The sequence below is a fragment of the Euwallacea similis genome, chromosome 5, assembly GCF_039881205.1.
Source record: "Euwallacea similis isolate ESF13 chromosome 5, ESF131.1, whole genome shotgun sequence".
In the NCBI taxonomy this organism is placed as follows: Eukaryota; Metazoa; Arthropoda; class Insecta; order Coleoptera; family Curculionidae; genus Euwallacea; species Euwallacea similis.
In genome coordinates, this window is record NC_089613.1 from 4,430,478 (window position 1) to 4,456,799 (window position 26,322).

The 26,322-nt window shown below is 39.0% G+C and overlaps 2 protein-coding genes across 5 annotated transcripts in view; one reads left to right on the forward strand and one right to left on the reverse strand.

The window, feature by feature from the left end:
* Positions 1–20,300, forward strand: part of LOC136408942 (serine/arginine repetitive matrix protein 2-like) — a 29,390-nt gene extending 9,090 nt beyond the window's left edge. For 2 of the 4 annotated variants that reach the window (XM_066390167.1, XM_066390168.1), the window contains exons 5-20: positions 47–4,986; positions 5,039–5,250; positions 5,299–6,127; positions 6,519–6,730; positions 6,786–6,885; positions 7,010–7,129; positions 7,180–7,380; positions 7,437–7,558; positions 12,959–13,057; positions 13,109–13,184; positions 13,287–13,370; positions 17,868–17,921; positions 17,975–18,086; positions 18,525–18,651; positions 18,860–19,011; positions 19,459–20,300. In XM_066390167.1, coding sequence (XP_066246264.1) covers positions 47–4,986; positions 5,039–5,250; positions 5,299–6,127; positions 6,519–6,730; positions 6,786–6,885; positions 7,010–7,129; positions 7,180–7,380; positions 7,437–7,558; positions 12,959–13,057; positions 13,109–13,184; positions 13,287–13,370; positions 17,868–17,921; positions 17,975–18,086; positions 18,525–18,651; positions 18,860–19,011; positions 19,459–19,582 — 7,564 coding nt within the window. In that variant the 3' untranslated portion in view covers positions 19,583–20,300. Of the gene's footprint in view, positions 1–46; positions 4,987–5,038; positions 5,251–5,298; positions 6,128–6,518; positions 6,731–6,785; positions 6,886–7,009; positions 7,130–7,179; positions 7,381–7,436; positions 7,559–12,958; positions 13,058–13,108; positions 13,185–13,286; positions 13,371–17,867; positions 17,922–17,974; positions 18,087–18,524; positions 18,652–18,859; positions 19,012–19,458 lie in introns of those variants that run through there. The other 2 variants (XM_066390169.1, XM_066390170.1) reach the window with 2 other exon arrangements.
* Positions 20,301–20,352: 52 nt separating this feature from the next.
* Grip163 (gamma-tubulin complex component 6) lies at positions 20,353–26,302 on the reverse strand. The gene is made up of 15 exons (XM_066390171.1): positions 26,005–26,302; positions 25,716–25,936; positions 25,189–25,657; positions 24,904–25,112; positions 24,556–24,848; positions 24,277–24,499; positions 23,984–24,218; positions 23,726–23,918; positions 23,317–23,651; positions 22,824–23,264; positions 22,459–22,766; positions 22,078–22,405; positions 21,729–21,979; positions 21,430–21,674; positions 20,353–21,101 (listed from the first exon to the last, which is right to left on the reverse strand). The coding sequence occupies exons 1-15, from the start codon at positions 26,141–26,143 to the stop codon at positions 20,780–20,782; spliced, it is 4,212 nt and encodes a 1,403-aa protein (XP_066246268.1). The 5' UTR covers positions 26,144–26,302; the 3' UTR covers positions 20,353–20,779.
* Positions 26,303–26,322: the final 20 nt, after the last annotated feature.

A 26,322-nucleotide genomic window follows, 5' to 3' on the forward strand; every position in this document is an offset into this window, starting at 1 on the left:
TAAGAAACATTTTTGGCTTTATTATATGTTAATGACGGAGCTTTAGGTCATCTCCTGATCGTCTCAGCAGATCCAGAAGTCCTAAGAAATCTGTGGATCGATTTTCAAGTAATGAAACGTTCATCTGCACCACTGTTAGTGATAAAAAAACAGATGCAACCGCTAGAAAGGCCTCCAAATCTGATTATTACAGCTCTGATACTTTAACCAGGAAATCCAAGACTAACATTGACAGCAGCACTCTAACTCGCAAAAAGGGGCCTAAAAGTCCTTCACCAACTGGCACTACAACAAGAGATTTTGAATATGTCAGGACCAGTAAAGATATAACCACTGATTTGGACGAGGAAAGTTTGGATACGAGGGCTATTATCAAGGAAACTAGGCCTAGCAGTCTAGAAATAAGCAGCAAAAGAACTTCTAAATCCCCTACGAAGCAGTCACCAACTAAATCTCCATCGAAGGATAATTTTGAGAAGCCCAAGTTGCTCAGAACGAACACTTATGAAGAACGAGTTAAGGAGATTTTAGGGCTAAGCAATAAAGATACGAAAGAGATTCGTAGAAGCAGCTTGGAAAGAAATTCTTTGAGAAGTAGCGCGATCCGAGACACAACCACCAGAACTACCAGCAACGATGATGTGGTGAGGAGATTAACGGAAAGGAAAAGTCCTGTGAAGGAGGCATTTTCGTCTGCCAGGAAATCCCCTACAAAGGAAAAACTTGTTGAGTTTAATAAATCTCGTGAAGACAAAAAGTCTCCAATGAAATCCAGACCATCATTGTCAGAATTCCCCTCTCAGAATCGCAAATCTCCTGAAAAGCAACCGCTTGAAAAACCCTCAGAGAGGAAGCCGTCTATTAAATCTGGCACTACTATATCCGAGTTTCCATCCCAGCAGCGCAAATCTCCAGAAAAAGAGCCATTGGAACCCTATCCAGAAAAAAAATCCCCAACTAAATTTACGTCTACAGTGTCTGAATTTCCATCTCAGATCAGGAAATCCCCAGAGAGGTCCCCGTTGGAACCATATCCAGAGAAAAAATCTCCTACAAAGCAAGCTCCGACAATCTGTGAATATCCGTCTCAAATTAGAAAATCTCCAGAAAGAGAGCCATTGGAGCCGTATCCAGAGAAAAAATCACCTGTAAAACAAGCACCATCCGTGTCAGAATTCCCGTCACAGACCAGAAAATCCCCAGGAAAGAAACCTTTAGAACCGAGATCTGCGGAAACTTCCCCCACAAGACAAACTCCTGTAATCTGTGAATTTCCATCTCAAATTAGAAAATCTCCAGAAAGAGAGCCATTGGAACCATATCCAGAGAAAAAATCATCTGAAAAGCAAGCACCTTCAATTTCAGAATTCCCTTCTCAAATCAGAAAATCCCCAAAAAAAACCCTACTTGAACCATATCCGGAGAAAAAATCTCCCATAAAACAAGCTCCGACAATCTGTGAATTTCCATCTCAAATTAGAAAATCTCCAGAAAGAGAGCCACTGGAACCATATCCACAGAAAAGTTCACCTACAAAGCAGGCACCTTCAATATCAGAATTTCCTTCTCAAATCAGAAAATCCCCAGAAAAAAACCCACTTGAGCCATATCCGGAGAAAAAATCTCCCATAAAACAAGCTCCGACAATCAATGAATTTCCATCTCAAATTAGAAAATCTCCAGAAAGAGAGCCACTGGAACCATATCCAGAGAAAAAATCACCTGCAAAAGAAGCACCTTCAATATCAGAATTTCCCTCTCAGATCAGAAAATCCCCAGAAAAAGCTCCACTTGAGCCATATCCAGAGAAAAAATCTCCCATAAAACAAGGTCCGACAATCAGTGAATTTCCATCTCAAATTAGAAAATCTCCAGAAAGAGAGCCATTGGAACCATATCCAGAGAAAAAATCACCTGGAAAAGAAGCACCTTCAGTATCAGAATTTCCTTCTCAAATCAGAAAATCTCCAGAAAGAGAGCCATTGGAACCATATCCAGAGAAAGTGCCTCCGACCAAATCTGCTCCTTCGGTGTCAGAATTTCCTATACAGACAAGAAAGTCGCCAGAAAGGCCTTTAATCTCTGGAAATGCTCCTCTCAACTCACTAGAAAAACAAACCCCCAAATCTCCAGAAAGGAAGCCCTCTCAATCACCAAGAAAGCCTACAACGACAATTTGTGACTTCCCTCCCCAAACAAGGAGTTCGCCAGAAAAAACGTCTTCGCCACCAAAATTAAGTTCTTTGAAATCTAAGACGTCTCCAAAAAAAACTAGAACTAAATCTGAAAGTTCAACTACTTCAGAGGATGAAGATGTGGAAGACCAAATACATAAAACCACAATGGAGACTTATGAATCTGCAGTGCCAGTCGCAGAACCAATCGCAGAAAAGAAGATTTTCAGGCAGCTGTGCAAAGCTGATGAAGAGGTCATTGATAAAAAGAAGCGCACACAAGAGCTGATTGAGTCTGAGATTGAAGACACCAGGAAGAAGCTTAATACTAAAACTGTGACAAATGAGAGAAGATTAGTAAATGGAGGGCCTAAATTGATTAAAAAGCCTACTATCACCACCACAACTACTACTACCACTACCATCACGAGGAAAGTTACTTCCCCGAAGGAAAAAATTTTGAGTAAAAAGCCTACAACAGTCATAGAGAAAACACCTTCTAGGAAGACCATTGAGATTTCAGAGAGCACTATCAACAAAGGTCCGAAAGTAACTAAAACTACTACTGTATTGACGGGAAAAATTCCTACTTCGGTAAAACAACCCCAGACCATTTATAGGGTGGAGAAAACCAAGATGGTAGGGACGACAGAGTATCAAGATGAATTTTCTAAGTCAAATAAAGTGACGAAAGAACCTCTGAAGAAGATTGCGAAGCCACAGAAGAAGACAACACTTTTTGATATTGAGAGGTCAGAGAAGCTTACTCAGGATAGGAGTATCCATCTGAGGACCAATAGGGTTGACGATACCGTTAATAAGAAAAAGATTTCAAAGACTATGACCACCACCAATGGGTATGCAACCAAACCTAGTCCTAAAGCAGCACCCGTCAAAAGTTCTCTTGTCAAATCTAAGCAGACAACGACTTGTGCCAGTCCCTGTTGCGCTCCTGTAAAACCTAAGAGTCTCAAGCCCGTAGAGACTAAAAAGCACGTTAGCACTGCAACCATAACAGTGGCTAATAAACCAAAAACTACCATTCCCACCAAGAGGCCGTTTGTGACAAAATTGAAGCCAAAACAAACCAATGGATACTCATCTTCAGAATCTGATGATGAGTCCATAGTGGAGAGCACTGAGGGATCATTTGTGGATCTTACAGAACAAAGGCAGTTTTCTGCTAGTGATGATGCCAAGAATGTAATAACTACCAAAACTGTCTTGATCAACGAGGACGGTCTGGATCGAGAGGTTGTGGTTAATCTTCAAAGGTCTAAATCCTCCAGAGAGCCTACACCCGATAGGCTTTGCCCAAGACCTCTCACCAGCGATGAGGAGGAGGATTCGATACCAGCCAGATACCCTGATCAAATCAGCGAGCCTGATGATCAAGGCTCCTTAAAGAAGAAACCCAAGAAACTAACTGATATTCCCATATTTGAGTCTGATGATAATGAGGATAGTCGAATTACAGACATAACTGACGCAGTAACTAAAATAACTAAAGTAGATAAGGTTGAGGAGACCGACGAGAGTCTGCTGAGCATTAACAAGAAGATAAGCAAGTTCCTGAATACTGCTGAGAAGCTGACTAAAGAACCACTGAAACCTAAACCTGCTAAAGTGCAACGACCCACCTTGGAGGTGTCAGAAGACTTGAGGGAAGACGAGTGCTTGCTGAGTGTTTCTGATAAAGTGAACAAGTTCATAAGTACAGCTGAACAGCTAAGTGTATCCACATTACCGGAGAGACCTAAGAGTCCCCGTTTTAATGGAGCGAGCACTCAGAAGAAGGTTTCAGAGTTCGAATGTCCTGAGACACGTAAAAAACCTTCAGAAGGTCCTGCTCCAAAGGTGTCTCGCCCTGATTTGACTAATATTGATGAGTCACTAAGAACTGATGAATGTTTACTCAGTGTTTCTGATAAAGTCAGCAAATTTGTCACCACTGCCGAGAAACTAACAAGCAGTAGCCCCAAATCTGTAAGCCTTTCTAAAATCGATGTGAAGGCCAAATCTCCTCCTCTCGAGGTAACTTTCACCACTACCAAGAATGAAACCACAGATTTTATCGAAAGCGAGAAACTGCAGGAAACTAGAACTTGCAAATCTGTATCAATCTCCCCGGAAAGGACTCCAATCAAACCTCGCAACTCCGTCTCAATTTCCCCAGAAAGATCTCCATCTCCAGGGGAAAAAACTCCAACAAGAAGACCCTCCAATCAATACACTAGTATCTTGAAGAAGGAGGGCAGCGATCGCATCTATACCTCAACGTCTCCCGAGACCACTCCAAGAACCACTCGCAGAGGCTCACAGGAGGAATCCACGAAAATCAGCAGCAGCACTAGATTGAGAAGCAACGAGAGCATTAAGAAGGCCAAGGCTTTGTTTGAAAATATAAGTAAAGAACAAGAAACGGTTACAAAGCAGAAGGATATTCTCAGTAGACCTTCGGTGTTTGAAGCCAGAAGGAAAGCTGAAGAGGAGACTAGGAATGAGGAAATTTCTAGGAGGTCGTCATTGAACACGAACTCGATTTATTTGAAACAAGTTGAGGGTATCTCTAGAAGATCTCCATCTCCAAAAAAATCACCTGAGAGAAGGACTTCTGCACATAAAATTGAAATTAGGCGGTTTAGAGCTAGTTCCCCAGAGAAAATTCGTGAAGTAGTGGCCCCTGAAGAAATCCTTTCACCAAAAATGAGAAGCAGAGAACAAACTCCTGAGGGAGATTTGCCTCATTACATGACGCCTTTAGATAGAAACTTGAGAGTGAAGAGTCCTCATAGAGAAAACATCAATCAAGGTTAGTAGCATAATGTTTTTTATAAGATGTTGATTATTTTGGTTTATATCAGTTCCAGCGAAAGCTCAAGTTGTCGACCAAGTCGACACCAAGCACACAAAATTTGGAGTCACTTTGAGGAGGACTGATTCTGGGAGAATTACTAAAGCTACTGAGAGTTCATCTACTAACTCTGAAAGAAGAAAGAGCAGCATTACCTTGGAAAAACGAGTAACTGAGGAGGAAATTGAGGAGATATTCGATTTGGAAGTTTTAGAGGAATTGGTGAGTTGGTCGTTTTCGTAATGATTGAATATAATTGTCTTGTTGTAGCTGGAAAAAGTAATGGGTTATGAGCTGCGGCGCAAAATCCGCACTCAAATCCGGTTGGTCAAGAGATTGATCACTGACGGCACCTTGGAGGAGTACATATCGAAGAGGAAGTCGTCGGTCTCGAGAGAATCTGTGGTACGGAGGGGGTCAAGTCCTTCCAAAACTATCAAACCCGAATCTTTCGATAAAACCACAGAGTACCAGTCCACTTACACAAGAAAAATTAGCCCTGAGAGAAAAGTTATTGAAGACCAAACTTACCGGCACACAGAATTAATGGACCGGAGGAGCAGTATTGAAAACACTTCAGAATACAAGTATTCATACAACGAACGCAAATCATCCAGTGAAATATCCAAAATGAACAAAGAGGAGCTGAGTTCAACTCGCAAATCCGCTAGCCCTGAAAGAAAACTCTCCAAAACCATCGACTTACTCCCCAGTGGCAAAACCACCACCTCAACCAAAGTGGAAAGTATTCCCGGTGGCACCCGAACCACCACTACCACTACAACTGAAAGAAACTTTGTTTCTCTCAAGAAAGCGGCTCCCCCGACTAAAACACCCATTGTGGATAGTCAGCCAGAGTGGGTAAGGCAAAGAAACTTGAGAAATGCCAGAGAAAGCGCCGCGGTGACCACCAAGAAGTCCATGAGTTCCACAACAACAAGTACCAAAAAAGAACGAGTCAGAATCAGCCCCACTAAAGAAGTGAAGAGTACTGATTTAATTACGTCGAGCTATGGGGTAGGGCCGACGGACGAGAATGGGACCCCGTTGTTTGGATTGAAGGCATTGAGGGCGCAGAACAAGAGCGAGAAAAGCAAAGGTAACGATTACCATTTACTTCTATGCTTTTAGTGTTTTTGGTTTGTATTTCTTGACTGAATTTCTTCCCTATGAAATAGGTGTTAAGTGCAAGGCCTTTTTCCCCTTGAATAACTCAGAAATTCACAGAAAATATTCAATAGCCTCACTTGAAACCAGGCTTCTTTTTTCTCATAAGAAACATTCAGACTGACGTCTTTCTTCCCTGTCCGTTGCATTCCTTTGAAGTCCGCAGAAACACAAAATGTTCAATATCGTCCGTTATTCCTTCCAATTCTTCTGGTTTAGCTCAGTTATTATCGAACTTTTTTTAACGGTTTGTCGTCTCGCTCCTCGCGTTGATCAGATTACCGAACCTGATGTTTTGACGAAGAACCCTTGCTAATTTTCAGTTCAAGGAACCGTCATCCGAAGCGAGTACTATTCAGAAAACGACAATGAGCCGGTAGGACAAGTGAGCGTTACGAGATATTCAACCGACCCTAGAGACTTGAACCAAGACGGAATTATATCCACCGATGGTAAAGTTACCAGCGTTACCACTACGCAGAAATTTGGATATAAGGATACGCCTTCGTTGCGAACTCTCACTGATAATAAGAAAGTGAGTCTACATTGAACTATAGCTATCAATTCTCAATTCCATGTTACCTCTTCAGGACATATGCGACTCGACCGAAAAATCATCATTGAAAACCACGAAAATTAACAGACGAGGATCCGTAAAGGAGATCTCCAAGAAGTTTATTGACAATGCAGGTCAGTGGTTTCACTTAAATCGGTAATTATTGTTCTGAGAATGTACCGTATTTGTACACTACGTGATTAAACCGGGATTTCCACTTGTTACTCAATTTGATGGTGGTTCCGTAAATTTGTTTAGTCGAAACTCTGAAGAGTGAGCGGCAAACAACCTATCCGAAGGCAGGTCTGATTTTGCGAAGCTCCAGCTTCAAGAGCACAAACGGAGAGGCGGAACTGGATAGTCGGGAATCATCTCCAGGTAAGTACATTACAAAATCTGATGGCAGTGAATGAGAAAATTGCTTGTAGACGGCGATAAAAGGTCCAAAAGCAGCACTGCAACTGCCATACGTACCATGAAGAGTTCATCTAGCGGAGAAACGTTTTTGTCCAACAAGAACCAAATTTCTGGGGTTCAAGATGTATTAACTCGAATGAAGAACGAAGAGAGCGTGGAAGGGGATAGTGAGGAAGATATTGCGGCCAGGGGGCTTTTGAACAAATTCATTGGTTGGTGCCATCGGTAAAAAGGCGTTATTAACAGCAATAATTTTTGTTGGTAACAGGTTCACAAGTGATCCTATCTGGAATGGAGGCATGTGCAAAATCGTCAAAGACCAAAACCACGACCACTTCACCCACATCGGTTTCCGTCAGAAGAACGACTAAAATTACCTCTACCATTACGGTAAGTATTTACTGAAGTTTTCACCCATTTTTGTGGGCTATTACGTCTCGCCCTTTGCGACGCGATGTTACGAACCAGACATGTTGCGGCGTGTAGAAATGTTCAGGTTAGTTCAGGTCACATACAGAAAATGGATGAAATAAATACCTAAAGCACGAGCAGGAGAGTAATATCCAAACATGTGCACTCAGTCTAGATTTTTCCTTTGTATGGCGATATAAATAAAACACACGTAGTGGACAAAAGCGGGTTTAGATAGTCAATAAACTTGAGAAACGCATGAAGAATAAGGTAATTTGGATTTACGCGGTAACCCCGGAATAACAATAAAGACCTTATGTATTTATATGGAAGAACTAAAAAAGCAACAAAACAATTTCAAACAGAAAACGAGCATCCTTTTACCGAGAATTACGGTATAAAGGCGCTAAATTTGGACGTCGTGACGTCAAACGGCAAGACGCTTAACAGACACCTCCCGGCTTCACCTCCCGAATTGTGTTCTTTAAAATCTTGTGCAGTGAACACCGCATTTTCTAACTACTTTTAGCACCAACAAATTTCGACATATGCACACAAACTTTCTAAAAATTTTCTAATTTGTTTTACGTTTAGAGAACTGAATGTTCTTTTTTTTGTGCCTTGTTTCTGGAAGTTCCGTTGGATTATTGGGAAGTTTTAAGGAGTCCGTAGGTAAGTCGAAGATTGAAGTTTGGTGTCTAGTGAAACTGAGGCTTGAAAACTGAATATAAGAACACTGTCCTTTAGCGCCCAATGTTTTGCGCCTTTGTCGCTCTAATCCCAGATTTTCAGTAGCAATTCTGGCAGATAATATACCTATAAATTGTTTTAGTAAATATTGCTGAGAAACATTTTAATTGCATAATATTATCTTGCATTAAGTATACTTTTTAATTTGCTTACTTCCATGTAAACGCAAAAAATTACAGACTGCCTCTATTTAACCATGCTTTAATTTCATTTTTCTTAAAAAATTGGTGCCCAATCTTGGCCGCACAAAAATTGCATAAAACGGCTTCAGAGCGGACGGGAATCAAATTTACCATGTTTAATGACTTTTAATATTTGCTGGCTGCCAGCATAAGCCGTAGAGTCGGACCTAGTATGTCACATCTTTTAAAACTAGCTGAAGCTAACAAATAACACAAATTGCTGCAACGCTTAGTAAAATGTCAAAAAATGCCACCTTATTTGCCAACTTTTTCAAATTAAAATATATGGTATCTATTCGTTGTGGAGCCTTTTCGATGACCAAATATGGTAAGAAAGTCCAGTTCGCGAAAAAAGTTTCGCAGGTTTGGCGTAGAAAAGTTTCAGGGTCGCGTTAGCGGCGTCGTTTTCTATGTAAATTGAAATTTTGGGAAGGCGCCAGCTCTAATAAAAAAGCGAAAATAAACAATAAACTTTTCGACGTTTACACGAAAAGGATTTAGTGGCAAGCTTTATAAACAATTTCGGCATTTTGTTGGGTTTTTACTTATTTTTCCTTCGGAAGAAATTACATTCCCTGTCGGGAGCGGATAAGAGGAAACCTACTTTCACCGCATAATTATATAATTTTTAAATATAGATCAAAACAAAATTTAAAAATAGTAAGTGTATGATCTCTTCTAAATATAAACTCTCTAATCTAAAATGCACTGCCACTATAAACATATCCCAAGCTGGTTTGAAAAACCTTGAAAATTGACAGCCAAAGCGTCTTTTGCCCTAAAAACTAATGGACGGTACCACTCTATTTTATTTTTGAATACCTCTCAATAATAGTAAATATCTTGCCAACTAACCGAGCATTAGAAAATTTAACGTTTCGAAAACTGAAGATAGATAGTAGTTATTTTTGAAAACTCGGGACAATGGATCTGAAAATAAAATGAATTTTTTGGTAGGTAGGTATAGCATTCCAGAAATTCCTTTAGATTAAGCAACATCTGCTGAGGCTTTTAAGCTGCCTCTATTATAAGCTTAATGGTTAGAATTGCATCAAAAACGTAAATGTTTTGTATTAACGCAGTAGAAACCACGTGAGGAATGTAGATGCAGACCTTTTGGAAAATATATAATGTCGCCTGGTGAAGACTAGAAAAATTCGACAAACACTGAAATATTATTTTATGCATTTTGGAACGCACTTGAAAATAATTTCTCATTGCTCGCATAGGAGACCTGTCAATTATGTGGACAATTACGTTCGAAAACTCAATACAAATTTATTATAAGAAGGTGAAGATGTTGAATCCGAAATAATTCCTAAAGTAGAAAAACGCGTTCATTTGTGTATAAATCTCCCATAAAATTCACGGTCAAGTTGAACAACATCATTATTTATTTGTTATGCCGCTCTCCTCGTTCATTGACCTCAATAACCCAAAAAACGCAAAATCCGAATTTTAACGAATTCTAACGATGTCAGTCGAATTATAACGGCACATCGCGAAACAGGTAAAAAAGAAGCACGATTCAACTTCAACATATTACTTGTCTTCAGTCTGATCCGTAGGTAGGGGATTCCCCGAACGTTTCGGTCAAATGTTTTGTTTGTAAACGAAAAATTATGGTAATTAAGAATATGCCAATGTATTTGTCTACAATTATTCATTCTGTTTGTTCCAACCTCTGCCATGAGTTTGGTTGATGCTAGATTCTCGAGCCATGAGAAGTTTCTTATTGATTTTACGCTTGATAAGCCCACTGATGTGGTTGTGGATGAGACGTTTTTACTGGAGAGGGGCTCACTGAGTGCGCACGAGTTGGTTGTGATGAGGATAAAGCCCACATCCAAGATTGTTGCTCATGGTTGACAGTTTTTTACAAAACTTACATTTCAATGGATAGTTTCTCTTAAGGAGTTTTTTTATTTAATAGCTTAAATCCACATATTTTAATCTATACTTTTTATTACTTTAGTAATATTTTAAGGTCTCGCTCTATCAAAAAGTATATTTTCAGTACTTAGGCAATAAAGCGCGTTGATAAGCCAGTTAAAGGTCAGTTGGCCGCTAAATGAGGAAGTTCAAGTCTTTATGCTTATGCTAAGTAAACTGTTTATTATAGCGGGATAATGGGACACAAGTTAAACTTCTTCTAAAACAAGTACCTACTTTTAGGGGAATTTCAACCGATATTGCCACGTTGACTACACTAGATGTAAACGAACGTTGGCCTCTGCTTTATGTGTGGATAGAAAGCGATTTCCTAACGCGCAATACGAACGTTTCCACTATAATTAAAGCTTAAACAGGTACCTAACCCAAATTCAAATTAAAACAAAGTAAAATACGTCGTTTTTGAGATTTAATTTGAGGCATGACAGCGCAACATCTAAATTTACGCAGCCATGCTCAAAATAGCGCACCTTTCTTTATACACGGATTTAGAACAAAGTTTTATGAGCGCGAAAAATTACTCAAGTAAGATTTCCGCGTTTTCTTTTTTGGCATGGATTAGAACAAGATATGAAGAAAGTGAAGTTATTTTTAGTTCTCAACGGATAACAGGCGTACGTCTAAATAAGAGATCGGCATTCGAACATCCTGTGCGTGGCTAACATCTAAGCGAAGCAACCGAATAGCACCTTTCAATTTCATAATGTCAATAATAATAGAATTATCTTTGATCTCGTCTAATTGTTTGTATTCACTCGACTTATGTAAAGGGTACTTTTATACGTCCAAGATGATTTAACTTTAAGGCATTCGGATCGCCCGATGTGCCAAAAAAATAGACGTTGTGCATTTTCCAGACATTCTTTTCCTCTGTATATTTGTCTAGAACGCGGTCCAATGGAATTTCGAATCTGATGGAGATGACGGAAATGAGTTGTTTAATTCAGAGGTATTTTTTTGGATTGTAAAATAGGAAATTCTGGCCATCTGGGTTCCGAAAATCGATCCGCCAACGAGCTAATCTTTCGGAAAAATGAGAAATCTATTTCTGAGTTGATCATTTCCCCTAGAAACTCATTCTATCCAAACTAACCATCTTCTTCGTACAAATTAAAAATTCAAGATTAATCATGAATAATTCGTGAAGAAACAACTATTGGTGACATTGCTTTGCAGTCTTAGTGCCGGATTCCCATGTCCAGCTTCCCTGCATGTAACTATCAAAACTGAAAATTTCGATTTTCAACGAGATCCCAGGATTTCCTGAGTTCTCTAAGACTTTCTCATGATCTTCTCAAAATATCTATTGTACTTTGGTCTAAAAGCGAACCTTCTACTCTCATCACACAGAGAGCCTCGCTATTCATAGGAAAAGTAAATTTTCCTAAATGGAAAATTGAATACCTTCGATAATGAACTCACCTGAGTGAGGTTCATTGATCTTCCCTTCGGTACAAAAGGTTTTAAATACACAGTGTGTTTTCTTCAACTTGATCGTTTGCGCGCGCAAGCACCATGCACCAATTCCGAAGACCTGCAATTCCTTTGAGAAACTATATTTAACATTTAGGACATCTTAATGAACCTATTTCTCTCGATTATGATTCATTGGCACGTGTCTCCTCATAATCCGGTGTTTAGTCTTCAACGCCAGCTGCTAATTGCCGCTCTATTCCTATATTGTACTTCTAAGAAGGTGCATCTTAAAAATAGAACAATCCAACAGTTGATTGTTCTACTGTTGTGCATTCACGGCCAGTGTTCTATTTTTATATAACTGATAGACAAATTTTTTCAAAGTCAGGTCTTAAAGATATGTGGTCAGAATCCCTTTTCCCATCACCATGAAACGTCGCTTTGTGGCCTATTTCAAATAGGCGCATTTTTCATTGTCAACCTTGCACATTTGTTCACTTACGTGCAACATGTTTGTCGAGTGGAGCCGAAAATAGCTCAAAAAGCAATATGTTTGACATATATTTTTTTGCAGGCAACTTAATAGCTTTGTGATGTACGTGCATTAATCTCTGTAGGAGTTGCCTTGGATCCTAACGACACTAGTCCTTCCAAAACACAGTCCTGGAAGCCAACTTTACATAATGTGCAATCAGGAATGTGATGTATTTCTCACTTGGTCGGAAAAGTTTGGAATCGCATGGCTGGTGCGCTATGGCGGGCCGCGTGGCCAAAATAGGCGACCAGATATTTCGGAGTTTAAACTTTGAGTAGGACGTGCGCAAACCCCAGAATCTCCATCTCTATATGTAGTACGAATGTCCTTGTCCTTCACTTTATTAAAAGTCCGATTTTCGTAACGAGGAATTTCGAGTTAATATCGCCGTCAACGCTGAAACGTGGGCTCATTTGTATGATCGTTGACGCAGATTGCCTTTAATGATAATGGATGATTATCATTAAAGACAATCTGGCATAGAGAGCTTTAAAACGCATTTACAAAGTATGGGATAATATTATTTCACCACTATCATTGCAGGAAGGTGGAAAGCCTACAACCAAAACGAGAATCTTCCAACGTCCTGTTACTGAAAAGGAACTAGAGACAGTCTGGGACGAAGAAAGTCTTCGACTGCTGGTAAGACCAAAAATCCCTAATCTCACCTTTTTTACAGCCTCATTTTTCCAGTTGGAGCAAAGCACCGATTACGAGGAACGTCGAATCATCAGAGCAAGATTGCGTCAAATCATGGCAGAATTAGAAGGTGACCATCCTCTCTACTAAACACTAATTAAATTCAAACTTCTCAACCAACTTCACCACCACAAAACTGACCCCTACTAACTGCACAATCATGTTCTTTTAGCTTGTACAGCTCTGGTCGACGAGGCCCTTAAAGGTGAAGAACCCAAGACGCCCACCACCCCTACCGCACCCGGACACTTAGAGGGTGAGTCTCAGCTTCTACCGTTACTTCAGGGCCTTCTAGAAGCCCCCGAGAACGACATAACACCGGACTCCGGGACGGAGTCCGGTGAAGATCAAAGAACTAGTCTTATAGCCGAAGTTCAGACGGCTTTAGAAAAATTAAGCAACTCTCTTAAAAGCGATCAAACTGATATTACCGCCGAAAGAAGAAGCAGTCTGCTTCAGCTCGTCACGAAACTGCAAGCTGGGTTAAGTGGAGGAAACAGCGCTCCTGAAAGAAGGGCTTCCACGGTGAGCAGTAGTGGAAGATTTCAAAGAAGGAAGAATAAGCAAGCTAGACACACAGTGGGAGTGTCCAAAGAAGAGTTGGCAGATGCTAGAAGGCTTATAGAGCAGATATCTCTAAGCGAGCTAACCCCCTCGAACAGCACAAATAAGCTGCAGCTGAGCAAGCAAAACAGTGAAAGTAGCGTGCCTACCAGTTCAGCTAGTTCTTCATATCGCAGCGTCCCCCAGAAAGTTAAAAACACAGCACCAAAACCGTTCAGTTCTTCAAACAGCACTACCTCCTCCGTGCAGACTCCCACAGAACACTTGGAGGGATTCGAGGGTCTCTATGACGAAAAGGAAGCACCCTCCCAGGAAGCTGTTCATCAAAAATCCCCCTCGCGGGTGTCAACAGTGAAACCAAGCCTTGAGCGCAATGCTTCGGTTGACTCAAATGTCAGCATTAAGTCAGCTTGCATAGCCGTTCAGAAAGCTGCTGCCAATAAGGTTGCGGCCTTAAAGAGGAGCCTCTCTCGAGAGCAAACAGAGCTGTCGGGATCTGAGGAGGAAGAGGAGGAGGAAACGAGCACCGTAAAAGGTGCTAGCGACTTAGAAAATGCTCCGTTGAAGAGTAATCCCATTTACTCGAAACCCTCGTTAAACGAGGAGAGAAGTAGCAGATTTGATACGCAAAAGAAATTAAAAATGAAACGGGCTAATACTATTGACATCCCGAAACCGCTACTGTTCTATGAAGATGAAGAGGACAGCGAATCTGAGCACGATGATGATGGACTAAGGAAGCGGGATAACTGCCAACCCCTAAGAGCTCCGCTCAACGTTGGTAACCCCCACACTAAAAAAATAGTTCCAGCTTTCACACCCAAGACCGATTCTGACAAGAAATTTCTGGCCTTCATTAACAAACACAACGAAAACGAAGCCAACAAAGGCTCAATGTGGGCGAAAAATACTGCTAATTGGGGTAACCGATTTGGACACATCAAGAGTACGTTTGAGCAAAGCGCTCCAGCAGCTCGAGATGCCAGAGGTTTCTGGAAGTCTGCGGATGACAACGTGAAAAAATCCACTCCGAATCAATTTGGGCCGAGAATAAGCCGCAGAAGCGCCAGGAACCTCCAGCAAATGTTTGAGGAGAAACAGAAGGAGGTTCAAAAGAGTGCGCCCCCTCATCGTCACATAAATGTTGCATCCACACCTCAGCATCAGGGAATAGTTACTGGGTCACTGCAAGTCAAAACTCAGCCCGATAAACAATACAGAGTAGTACCTCAACCTTTACCAGTAAACCAATTTTCTCATGCCCCGCAGAGCGCCTTCAAACCGATCAAGAAGACCACTCCCCAATCACCAATAAGCAAAAGAACCTCGTTGGTCTTCTCTCCAGAGGGAAACGAAATTTTGAAGAGCGAAATCAAATCGAATGAAGGCTCCTCCTTTTTATACAGCCCCAAACCCTTATCTAGCTCAGTGGAAAGCTCAACCGTGACATCTCCAGTTGTTGGATCGAAGCCTTGGACTGCAACCTCAGGAGGGAGAGTACTCAGCATGGCTGCAGCTAAGTTCGAGCAGCCACCGTGTCAGGAGCAGCCCAAGCCCAGGCGACTTAGCAAAGATTCCAGTCCCAGGTCATTTATCTCACATGGAAGCCCTAATGTTGTGGATAGAACCCCTTCGTATTTGAACAAAGGAACTGTTGAAGGTCAGAAAGCGGGAAATGTGAGGAAGCTGAGTGGCAATTACGACAATCAAGAACCTCAGACTTATCAGGTGAAAACTAGCGTTGTTGAGAGTCAGTATTCGCAACCCAAGCATTACCAACCCACGGTGAAGGGACCTGCTCAACAGCCTTCCATGCCTGCTCCGCAGAATTACAGCATCAGATATGATCAGCCTCAAAATTACATCGTCAAGTACGAGCAGAAAATAAATCCTGCTACTCAGCAGCCTCAGAGTTATTCGACTCGCCATGGGTCGCAAAATCAACCGTTACCACAGAACTATAGCATAAGATACGATCAGCCTCAGACAAACCAACAATACACTCCTCAGAATTATTCCATCAGATACGATCAGCCTCTGAACCGAAACTACACAATCAAATATGATCAACCAAGGCCTCAACAACAACCAATCTCTCAATCCAACGTAGTTTACCAACATGTTCCAGGCAAAGAGCCGATAGTAGCCCCACAACAACTCAATAGAAAGCCTGTAGTAGATCAGGAGAAGGAATATACGTCTTCTTGTGAGTTTAGAGTGAGCCCCAAAGTCCCAGTGCAGCCCATCGAACCGGTGCGTCAGCCTTCTAAAGTACAAAGACAAATCTCAGATGAAAGTCTTCACGAATACAACGCTGTAAACAGTCGCGTTATGGCCGGTCCAGTGAGCCAGCAAGCTGTGACTGTTAAGCAAGGCCCGATGAGTAGAGACCAGCACGATATAGCTGCGGCCTTCGGTCTGAAGAATTCTTTGCAGAAAGTAACCAAGCAAGAAACTAATACTACAACTCAAAAGAGCCCTAATAGATCTCCGGCGAGATCTCCAAGCCACAGCTTCAGTTACAAACCTCGAGACACTCCCTCCAGAAGCCCAGGAGTGTCCCAGAGCTTCAAATACAAAGGCGACCCTGAAAACTTTGAGGTGGTTAAGTATAAACCTAGCGACTGCCCAAAACCCACAGTTGCACCTAGCAGCTTTAAAGCCAAAAGCATCTTTGAGGATGTCAGCCACAGAGAAGCTAGAAATTGTGGAGTCGTCAAGCCAATGCAACAGCAAAAGCCCATATACAACAACACTTCTAGTGTTCAAACTAGATCCACAGCAAAGCTTAATGAGAAGAATTTGACGGTTGTTACTGGGCAATTCCACATACCAATACCGGCTATTAATGTTAAATCTCCAGAATCTCCGAGAATGCCCTCTCACTCCCAAGTGTTGAGCAAATCAGACTCTTGGCATGAGATTTGTTTGGCTCATCAAAATATCGATCAGAAACCAGTCCCCAAACCTGGACCTGTCAAGTCCAAATCCAGTAACACCTTGTCCGTGCCGAAAATGTACGAGGCTGGTATGAGTAAAGAGGAAATGTTGAATAAGAGGCGCACCATGGAGGCCTTCTTGGCCGGAACTAAGCCCGCCGAAACTGGAGGCAAAACCGTGAAGAGGAGTATCAATAGAGTGAGAACCTCCCAAAAAATTTCGACTCAATCGAAGAACAGTGGGGGAATTGTTAGAAGCAGGACTTTGCCTGATATTGCCTGTCCTGACATGCTAGATGAAAACAACATAGACAAAGCTTTCGACGAGCTGTTCCAGTCTTCATAGGTTAATTGTATCAAAGAAAACCCTTGGTTATCCATTCCATTTCAATGTTACTATGTGGAAATCATCGTTTTATACTAGTAGATTTAGAACGTAGAATATTGTAGATTGCTGAAGAAGTTGTTTCAATTGACAAATGAGAATTCTGAGAAAGAGAGAGTGGTGGGCGTACACCCAACATTGCCAAGGATTGGACTTAGAATATAGAAGAGTTTAGTCTTAGGGGAGGTGTTTAATGCAGGACCAGATGGGAGGTGCTAAAGCAACTCTAAGGACGATAGTTAGGACGGTGAGGAGTTAAATGGAATGCCAACATGCTGTGTGGGTGTACGCTACACCTTTTAACCAAACCACCCCAATCCCTACTGATGCGAATGTCCACTTAAAACGCAGCAACAGCCTACACGCTCGTCATAGTTCAAACTTACCTCACCGACGTTTGTTTTCGTCCATCTTCTTGTAGTTTGTGGGTCATTGTACAGCATCATGCGTTTTTTTACTATATTTTGTGACTCATCATTTATTTTCCATTCGTACACTGGCACTAATAGATCGTGCTAATGCGCAAACATTTTTGGAGTGTGACAGAAGAGCCTCGTTCCAGCAGAGAAGAAAACCAGTTCCAAACCTTCAGTAATAATCAGAAACATATTCCTGCCAGTCCGGATTTGGTTCGCTTCCCTGTTAGGACGAACCTAAAGTTGTTTTTCATTTTGAGTCACACTCCGAAACCGCTACGTCTTCCTACAAGTCAAAATGCCCCTCCTTCTGCAACTATTGTTTTGATTCCCCAACGTTGTTTTCAGTTGCTAACATAGTTATTTTACGTGTTGCTAGTTTTTTTTGCGATCATCTCTAATCAAATATTCATTGCTTTCACCTAATAGCGACGTTTCTCTGATTTCAGAGTCGGTCGAAGTCACCAAAGAGGTGCAGAAGGCCGGCGATGCCACAACTAAAGGTTTGTAGATGGCATGTTATGGGTATTCAGGGGGTTGAAATGTGTCTTTGCAGTTACAACAAGAGTCACCCAACAACAGGTCAGGGCTCCTAAACCTATGTCGCCATTCGCAAAATTTCGCCAGTTGGACAAACAGAACAGCGTCAACAAACCAACCCCTCCAAGGTAAGAATTATGTTATGTTTTAGCGACATGTAAGACCGTTCGGTAATCTGAAAATTCTGCGCACCTTGAGTGTAATGTGCAACAATTTATGATTTTTTTTGGCAATTTTTGATCATCGAAGGATGGTGTAAAAGGGCAGGATAAAAGTAAATTAAATAAAACTTTGTGCTTTACCTATTAGGAGTATTTTCTAAGACATGTAAATATCCCCACTTTACTTACACATAGAAACCCATATCAATAACGCTTTTATAACACGTGACACCTCTACGCTTAATTAGTTGATTAAATGGAAAATGCCTTCTTCGAGTGGTCAATCAAGGAAAGTCCAACACCAGATATTGTCTGTCTAATAAACGAACCCAAAAAACTTCATTGATTGACAACTTTTGTGCTCACTCTCACTCATCTAACCCTTTAATTGTCGGATCGGCATAGCACCCCGGGCACACCCCGCGGATCTGGGCCCATGTTTAAATTCACCGATCCGGCCCTGACGCAGTCCGCAAACACAATTAAAGACCGCCTCTTGCATTGGTGTCGGATGAAGACTAAGGAGTATGAGGTACGAGTTTGGTGTCGAAACGTTTAACCACGTGTTGAGTGCAGTTTCATCCCCATAGATTACAAGCTTATAATACTCAAATTGGTTGAAATGTGAACTCACTTCTCAACTCTGATTATTTTTGAGACTGTTTTCGTTTTTTAATCGCATGGAGCGTGTCTTGCTCAGCCTTTCAAACCGAGTAAAACATTTTTTTAAACAATTTCAGAACATTCAACTAGACAACTTCTCGAGCAGCTGGGCAGACGGATTAGCCTTTTGCGCCCTGGTCCATCACTTCCTACCTGATGCTTTCGACTACAGTGTCCTCACGCCGAAAGATCGCAGACACAACTTTGAGTTGGCCTTCCGAATTGCTGAGTGAGTGTCACCTCAAGATACGAATTTTTTTCTAAAGTTTGTCTTACGAATATAAAACATGTAAACAAACGCACGTGATCCCCTCAAGACGAGTATTGAACAGGACCGTAGTCAGTCTGCTATTACACTGAAACAATTTTTTAAACAACTTCTGAGGGTAATGGCCACCAAAATTTAGCCACGTCTAGTGTGTTTCAAAAATAATGACGTCCTGTATATTAAACGATTAAAAAGTTTAATTTACATTCGCTTATGCTCGCGCAATAAACGCCTCGTTCAAAATGAAACAAATTCAACCCTGTGAAACACTGTCATCCTTGTGGCATATCAATCGCTCAGATGACAGAACCGACCAATCAGCTGCGACCAAGCTGGCGATCACGTTTTTGGTTTGTTTACATGGATATTTTATATTTATAATTACCGTGAAACTTTCTGTTAATTCAGTGAGAAAGCTGATATATTCCCTTTACTGGACGTCGAGGACATGCTAGAAACTCGAAGGCCGGATTGGAAGTGCGTCTTCACGTATGTTCAGTCGATTTACAGGCGGTTCAAAGATGAAGATTAAATAGGTCAAACCAGCCAAAAGGCTAGTAGATAGTTTACTTTTTTTTTTTATTTTACCCAAGTTAAAGATAGTACTGATATACATATCTAAATTCGACAGAAAATATGTAAATACTGCTTGATTGTAAAATATTTTGTAATTTACTTGTCAAAATTGGGTAAAATACAAAAAATTTCATCATTTAGATGCGTTTTCGTTTCTTTTTATAATTTTTACGTTTTTTTGTAATGTTCGACGTTAGAAATTCGTGGTGCTTTTTTATTCATCTCTACTGTGATTATTTTCGTACTGAGCCATAAAAAAGCATTTCCAAGTGATCTTTAGATCTCTCTCTTTGTACTTTTTCAGTTTTTATTTTAGGTACAATCTTTTATACTTTGCCCAGCTGTTTTTTTACAAATAAGTTTAAGTATTGTAGCTAGTTTTACTTCGTTAATTAACCTCTGACTCTTTATATATAATTTTACTCTGGTTAATTCGCTTATTTATTCGTATTTTTATTAAGGGATGTTTCAAGAAAAGCTTGGTATTTTGCTTCTAACACTTTTTGTATAACAAAAAGCTATTTTTGCCATTGTATTATTGTTATCGTTAAGCGAAACAATTATTTTACAACTGTTTCTATGTGCCTTAATTGTTTACAGCATTTAGAATAAAACTCATAAAACTAAAATTGATATGCGGAATAATTTAACAAAATATATGATTATTTAATTTTTTTTTCTTTTCCTGGAATTAGCAATGAAAAAAATTATAAGAAACATCTACAATTTTTAAAGATCTCAATTTATCATTTGCTTTATTAAATAATTCAACACTGGATGGCATATTACAATAGTCTTCTCAATTAGTATAACAGTGATCACAACGTGACAAATAGTTAAGCAACTGCGAGATAACTATAATAAGAATTAAGCTAATATCACAATTATTGAATTCATATTGGAAAAATCATTATAAAACTATGTAGTTTTATTTTGAGTTTTATATTGAGGAGAAACAAATTTCTATACTTTTGTTTTGAATATGTCGACCTCTACATATTATAGAGATGGTATTAAAACGCCTTAAATAAACAATAAAAATAAACGTTACATACCTGCTTTAAAAAACCATCATTCAAGTCTTTTGTTGTGCACAAATTAATAAGCGTGTGATTATATCGATCTTCACAAATCGATTTCTCTTCACTGCATATTAGCCGCCTTCTCCGCTCGTGAGCATAGAGTTATCTAGTTTGTTCGAATAATAATCATTAACGTCTAAAACATCCAGAAAATGGGCCAAACGCGGCTGATATCCGCTCCTTGACACTTTTCTGACCAGCTTGAAGAAGTATACGACTAGTTCCTCAAAGTTTTTGAATATTTTCTCTAGTTTATTGAAATTTGGGTGCACATAGGCGCCTTTCTCACATTTCCAACAACGAGATCTCAGATAGTCGTAAAACTTTAATATGACGACAAAAATTTTGTGGATAAGGTTTCGAAGGACGATGGATTTTTGATTCAGCATACACCTGTTGACGGAGAAATTGTAGAGTAAAGATTGTCACGCAGGAAGGCAAAATATGGAACTATATAAAATTTATTAGGACCGGCAAAATTCGATTTAATTTCACTTGATTGTCTTGTCTGAGAGTGTTTATTTCTGGTCGTAAAATATGCTATTAAATTTAAGCAGCTTAATTTCGGTACACCCTATATACCGTCTAATAATCGTTCAAGTATTTATTTAGTTCCTTGTCTATGATATTTCGTTTAGTGACTTCAAATTATTTTATTCATTTTTTTCTAGAGGTTTTCAGAACCCAAAAACTTACCATGTTCCCCCGCTTGAAGTCTTACCTAAATATGATATCCTTAATATACACTGTGTGAGCATTATAGAGTTGGTCCAAGTTAGTTACGCAGGACAAACTCTTCTCAAATTCCGCCCAACTTGGTTGCAGCACTCCACCCACTATATAATTCAACAACGTTTGCGTAAAATGAGACATAACGTGCCGACACTGGTGCAACCTTTTATACTGCGGTGAAGCCATTAAATAGATCTCTTTTTGTCCCGTTTCTTTCGCTAATATTTTAAATTCCTACAACAAACAAACTTAGCATATATTTAACAAAGTAAAAGAACTCTTAAATACCAAAAAAATCTTCTTCAAAACCCAGGAAATCCTGTTTAACTTAATCAAAAATTTAAATACTTGGTCGTATTTCGAAATCGCCTCCGAAGGCAATAAAATATTTAGCGGCCATTGGACTTTGTATGCCAGAGAAAGACAATCCAGAACATCCGGATCTCCTAAATCGAAGCATTTAGGCAAAGTGTTAATTTTAAACGTTAAGTGATTGGAGTTATCTTGGAATTTACTCGAATTATCCAAAGCACTAAAAACTGAGAAAAACAAATTTAAAATTACGCTTGTAATATTCCAATGTTTTTTGAGTTATTTTTTTGCGTTTTTTGGTATAAAATACATAATTTAAATCTACCTAAACTCTGCAACGATCTGCAATTGATAAGATCCAAAGGAAAATTCACGCTATAAAGCTTCTCAAACAAACTCTCCGTGATATTTCGAGCAAACTCTCCGTCTTGTAGAAAGAAATAATCTCGCAAACTATCTAAATGCTTCAAGTAATGCAGTTCGTTAATAAAATATTTCAAAATCTCGTTATTAGCCAGCTTTAATTGGGTTAAAACTGGGATAGAAACGCTTTCATGTAAAAACAGTTTTAGGGAGTTTTTTGAGATGCCTTGCGCTTCTTCCATCGAAACTCTTTTGGAGAAATTTGGCATGGAGCGATACTCCTGAAGTTTCTGAAAAGAAAAGAATTTAAAAAAGGAATTCTACTGGTTATAATCATACTTACGTGATAATAAGATGATGTGGTGCTGGTTCTGGAAGTTCCACTAAAGCTAAAAATATCGTCAAAATGAAGGCCCTCTCCGGGAGTGGTAGAACTATCAATTTTAGTTTCTATGCTAGTGATCATACTGCTAGGAGTAGCGCTTCTGGGAAAATCACTCATGGGAGTAACAATTTGGGGTAAATCGCTCATTGGTGTAGAGTCTACTGACATTGGAATTCCTTTATCAGAGTCGGATTTTAAATTGTTTTTTGTGAAATCGAGCTGAAGTGAAGTGGATTTTTTCATTGATGGTTTGGAGTCACCATGTTCTATTAACACAATTACAAAAAATACTTATTCCAAAACATCATAATTTTATCACTTACCGACACTACCAATAGTTCTCTTCAAATTCTTATTAACGAAACGCTCATTATCCAACTCCTTATCTCCCTCTCCGTAATTTGCAGAAAAACAAGCCGCGTGTCCCATAACTTTATTCTTATTCATTTGGGCCGCAGTCAAAACTCCCTCAGTCTTTATTTCATCTCTCATAACGTTAATTCCAAACTCTGAAGAAAGAACTTTCAATTTGTTCCTTTGTGCCTCTGTAAGGTGAGTTGTAGGGATTGTTTCCTTGACTTTATGTTTTTCGAACAAATCCGCTGTAGTTATTCCTAATTCCTGATTCAGCACTTTATGCTTAATACGGCGAGCAAATTCAAAATTTTCCACGGCTTGTTGAATACTATTGAAGTTTTGCTCTTGTTGTGTTGAATTAGAAGTATCTTCCTTAGCTGTGAGTTTACTACCAGTTTGTTCCAAATCTACATGATTTAAAAGTTAGTTAAGAATTTTTTTTTTCATAAATTAGATAACCTTCATTTTGATTGAGTTTATAGTTGGCATTCAACAAATCCATAGATTCAGAACTGAGTATATTTAGCGTCTCTCGAGACTTTTCATCGCTTCTTAAAGATTCGTACTCTTCATCTGATTGTGGACTTAAGGAATTCTCATCTGGAGCAGAATAGAAACTTTCTGAAGAACTATTTATTTTATCCTGGATGAATTCATGTTTGGATCCCATTGTCTCGTAAATAGGGGCAGTTTCTATATTGATAGTATTTACTGTCTTTATGTGTTTGTTTATTTTTTTATTGCGTAGTTCGGCTAATTGGGATAGTTTCGCATAATAATCTATCATTTTTGAGCTGAAATGTGAAAAATTATATGTTACTTATGATTTTCTTCAACTCTATAATAAAGTTCACACAATCAAACTTACGCTTCTTCCTCTATTAGTTTCTCCCTCAATTGTTCTATTCTTAAGTCATCCTCAATCGTTTTTATCTCTCTTTTAATATCTTTGTAAACATTTAATTGCTTTTGCTCAAGAGCTGCCTCAAACTGTTCCTTTAGTTCTAAAAATTCTGCGAGTTTCTTGTCACGATGTTCTTGAGCAGCTTTCTGACGTTCCACTAAATAATTTTCACAAGAATTATTAAAACTCTTTCAACAAATAAACCGTACTAATTTTACTCACGTTCAATTCGTCTTAACGTAACAGCGCGTTTCTTAGCAATTAAATACAAATAAGCACTATTTTCCTCACGCGAAACTTCAGTATTGGCTTTAAATTTTAATTTCAAGCCGCATTCCTCGGATGCTTTCAAATAATACCTAGAAGACCTTTGCTCCAATTCTATCAAACTATCGTTTGTTAAACAGCAGCTCAATACCAGCGGATCTTTTCCCATGAGATAGAGACATAATTTATTCTACATCAATAGAATAATATTGAAATTACTGGAAAAACATCGAGAGCAAATACTTTACATTTGGACTACAAACTTTCAGCAAGTTCATGATTTTCCCACAAAATAAAATATCGTCTTTCAAATCAACTAAGAAATCTGGAATTACATCCTCTCTGATTCCATAACTCCTGGACCAGTATGTACGGCCTCTTGTGGCTAGATATTTCAAATTTGAAATAATAAAGAATTCCCCATGTGGGTCATTTAATACCCCTTGGATCAGCCATTGTTGCAAAAACCGGCTAAAAAAAGTAACAATTTTTCATCAATAATTGTTAGCAAAAGAATCTACTATTACCTCAAGTAGATCTGACAGCAAGGATAAAGAATGGAATATAGTACCATACATAAATTCCTATCACAGAGACCCAGTACTTTTTGATACAAATAATTCAAGAGCCCCACACCATGTGGTATATGCTCATTTTCAGATGAAAATGGACCCACTTTACATATTGAAGCTATAGTGGTTAACTGAACCTGTAGGTGTTGAGTTTTTTCTTGAACTGTTAAAAAATTCGTTTTATCAGGTATACTAATAACTGCGGTGCGATAGTATTGCAGATAACGAGATAAACTCTCACAAAAACCCTGGAATTATATTTAAACTTAGCATTATATGGTTACAAAAACAATGACTACTCACAGCAAAAACAAAACCTGGATATTTATATTTCCTAGTATGGGGATTTGGGGTTGCCATTTCGTTTAAAACTCTGTAACAAGTACCGGCAATTAGGAAACTACTGCAGTATCTTTGAATTGCATCTTGGGTGATTCCTTCCACCATAATGTCAGGGCAAATGAAAAATTCTTCTTGAACTCCTAGATTAAAGGTTTCGGTTGGCATTCCCACTAAAATTATTACTTTACTGAATTTTTGTTGCTTTCAGAGTTGAAAATCATTTTATTATTATAAACTAAAACTTACCTAACAAATACTTCAAATCCTTAACGAACATCTTCCCAGACTTCAATTTATTATTGATAATAGTAAAACTAGGGGTTATATTATTGGCCAAATACAATGATTCCAAATTTTCAACCCACAAGGAAGAAAGCTCTCCCAATTCAGATAAAAATGGCCTTTCCATATCAGGAGGCCCACACCCATAGCTCTCCCAACTACGCCTTTTTGAAACCTTCATGTGTGACACTACATCCCAAATATTGTCTTTGTTGGGTGATGAGTGGTACTCATCTTTCAAGGTATTGCATAATGTTGAAATTTGTCCAATACTTGTTTTGGAGTTTAAGGGAAAACTAGTAGAAATTATGGGTTGACAAGAAATTTGGAAGATATCATTTGGTTTCTTGAGAACCTCGTTGATTTGAGGAAATTTAAATATGTTGTTAAACTTAGTCATTTCATCTTCAATATCAGGAAGAGATGACAAATCCTGGAATTATTGTAATGCACTAGTAAACAATTTTGAGATAAAAACTGTATGTTCTTACCAACTTTTTATGAGTATTCTTTGGAATGTTCTTCAAGCAAAGCAAAAATGTCAATATTCTATTGAAACTCTGAATATCATCTCCATATAATGATTTTAATCTATCAGTTGTGTTTTCTAATTCTTGTGCACATTCTGTAAAACCATAATCTTTGTTGATTTTGTAGCACCAAGCCAATAAATTCAATATTGGGTCTTTAACGCCTTCTATATCTTGTAATTCTGAAAAAATTGTGGCATTCAATTCAGATTAGTATAAACTCATTTACAATTTGATCGATGGAACTTACTTTTGGGGTCCCTAGCTTGAACTTTTCCTAATAACAATTCGTAACAGTTTGATCTTGCTTTTCTTAGTTTTGTCGATCTCAAATGAAAAGATTCACAGAGGCTGGTGATTAAACTGTAGATAGAATTGGATTCTTCCATTATTTCTTGGCACAGGGACCTATTGGTCGTTGTAATTAAGGATATTACAGTTTAATTCATAATTTTTCCTTTAAATATTATGGAATATATGTTTATTTGTTGATATATTATTAGTTTAATAGATAAATTATTCAATAAACATCAACAAATTTATTATTAAGAAAAAATTGTCCTTTGAA

What these genes read in the sequence shown, in the direction of transcription:
- Grip163 (XM_066390171.1), bottom strand. Translation starts at nt 26,143, where the DNA reads ATGGAAGAATCCAATTCTATCTACAGTTTAATCACCAGCCTCTGTGAA. An exon ending in GGATTTGAAGTATTTGTTAG is followed by an intron (nt 25,113 to 25,188) that starts GTAAGTTTTAGT and finishes TAATAATTTTAG; the next exon opens with TGGGAATGCCAACCGAAACC. An exon ending in AAACTAATAGAGGAAGAAGC is followed by an intron (nt 23,652 to 23,725) that starts GTAAGTTTGATT and finishes TTCACATTTCAG; the next exon opens with CTCAAAAATGATAGATTATT.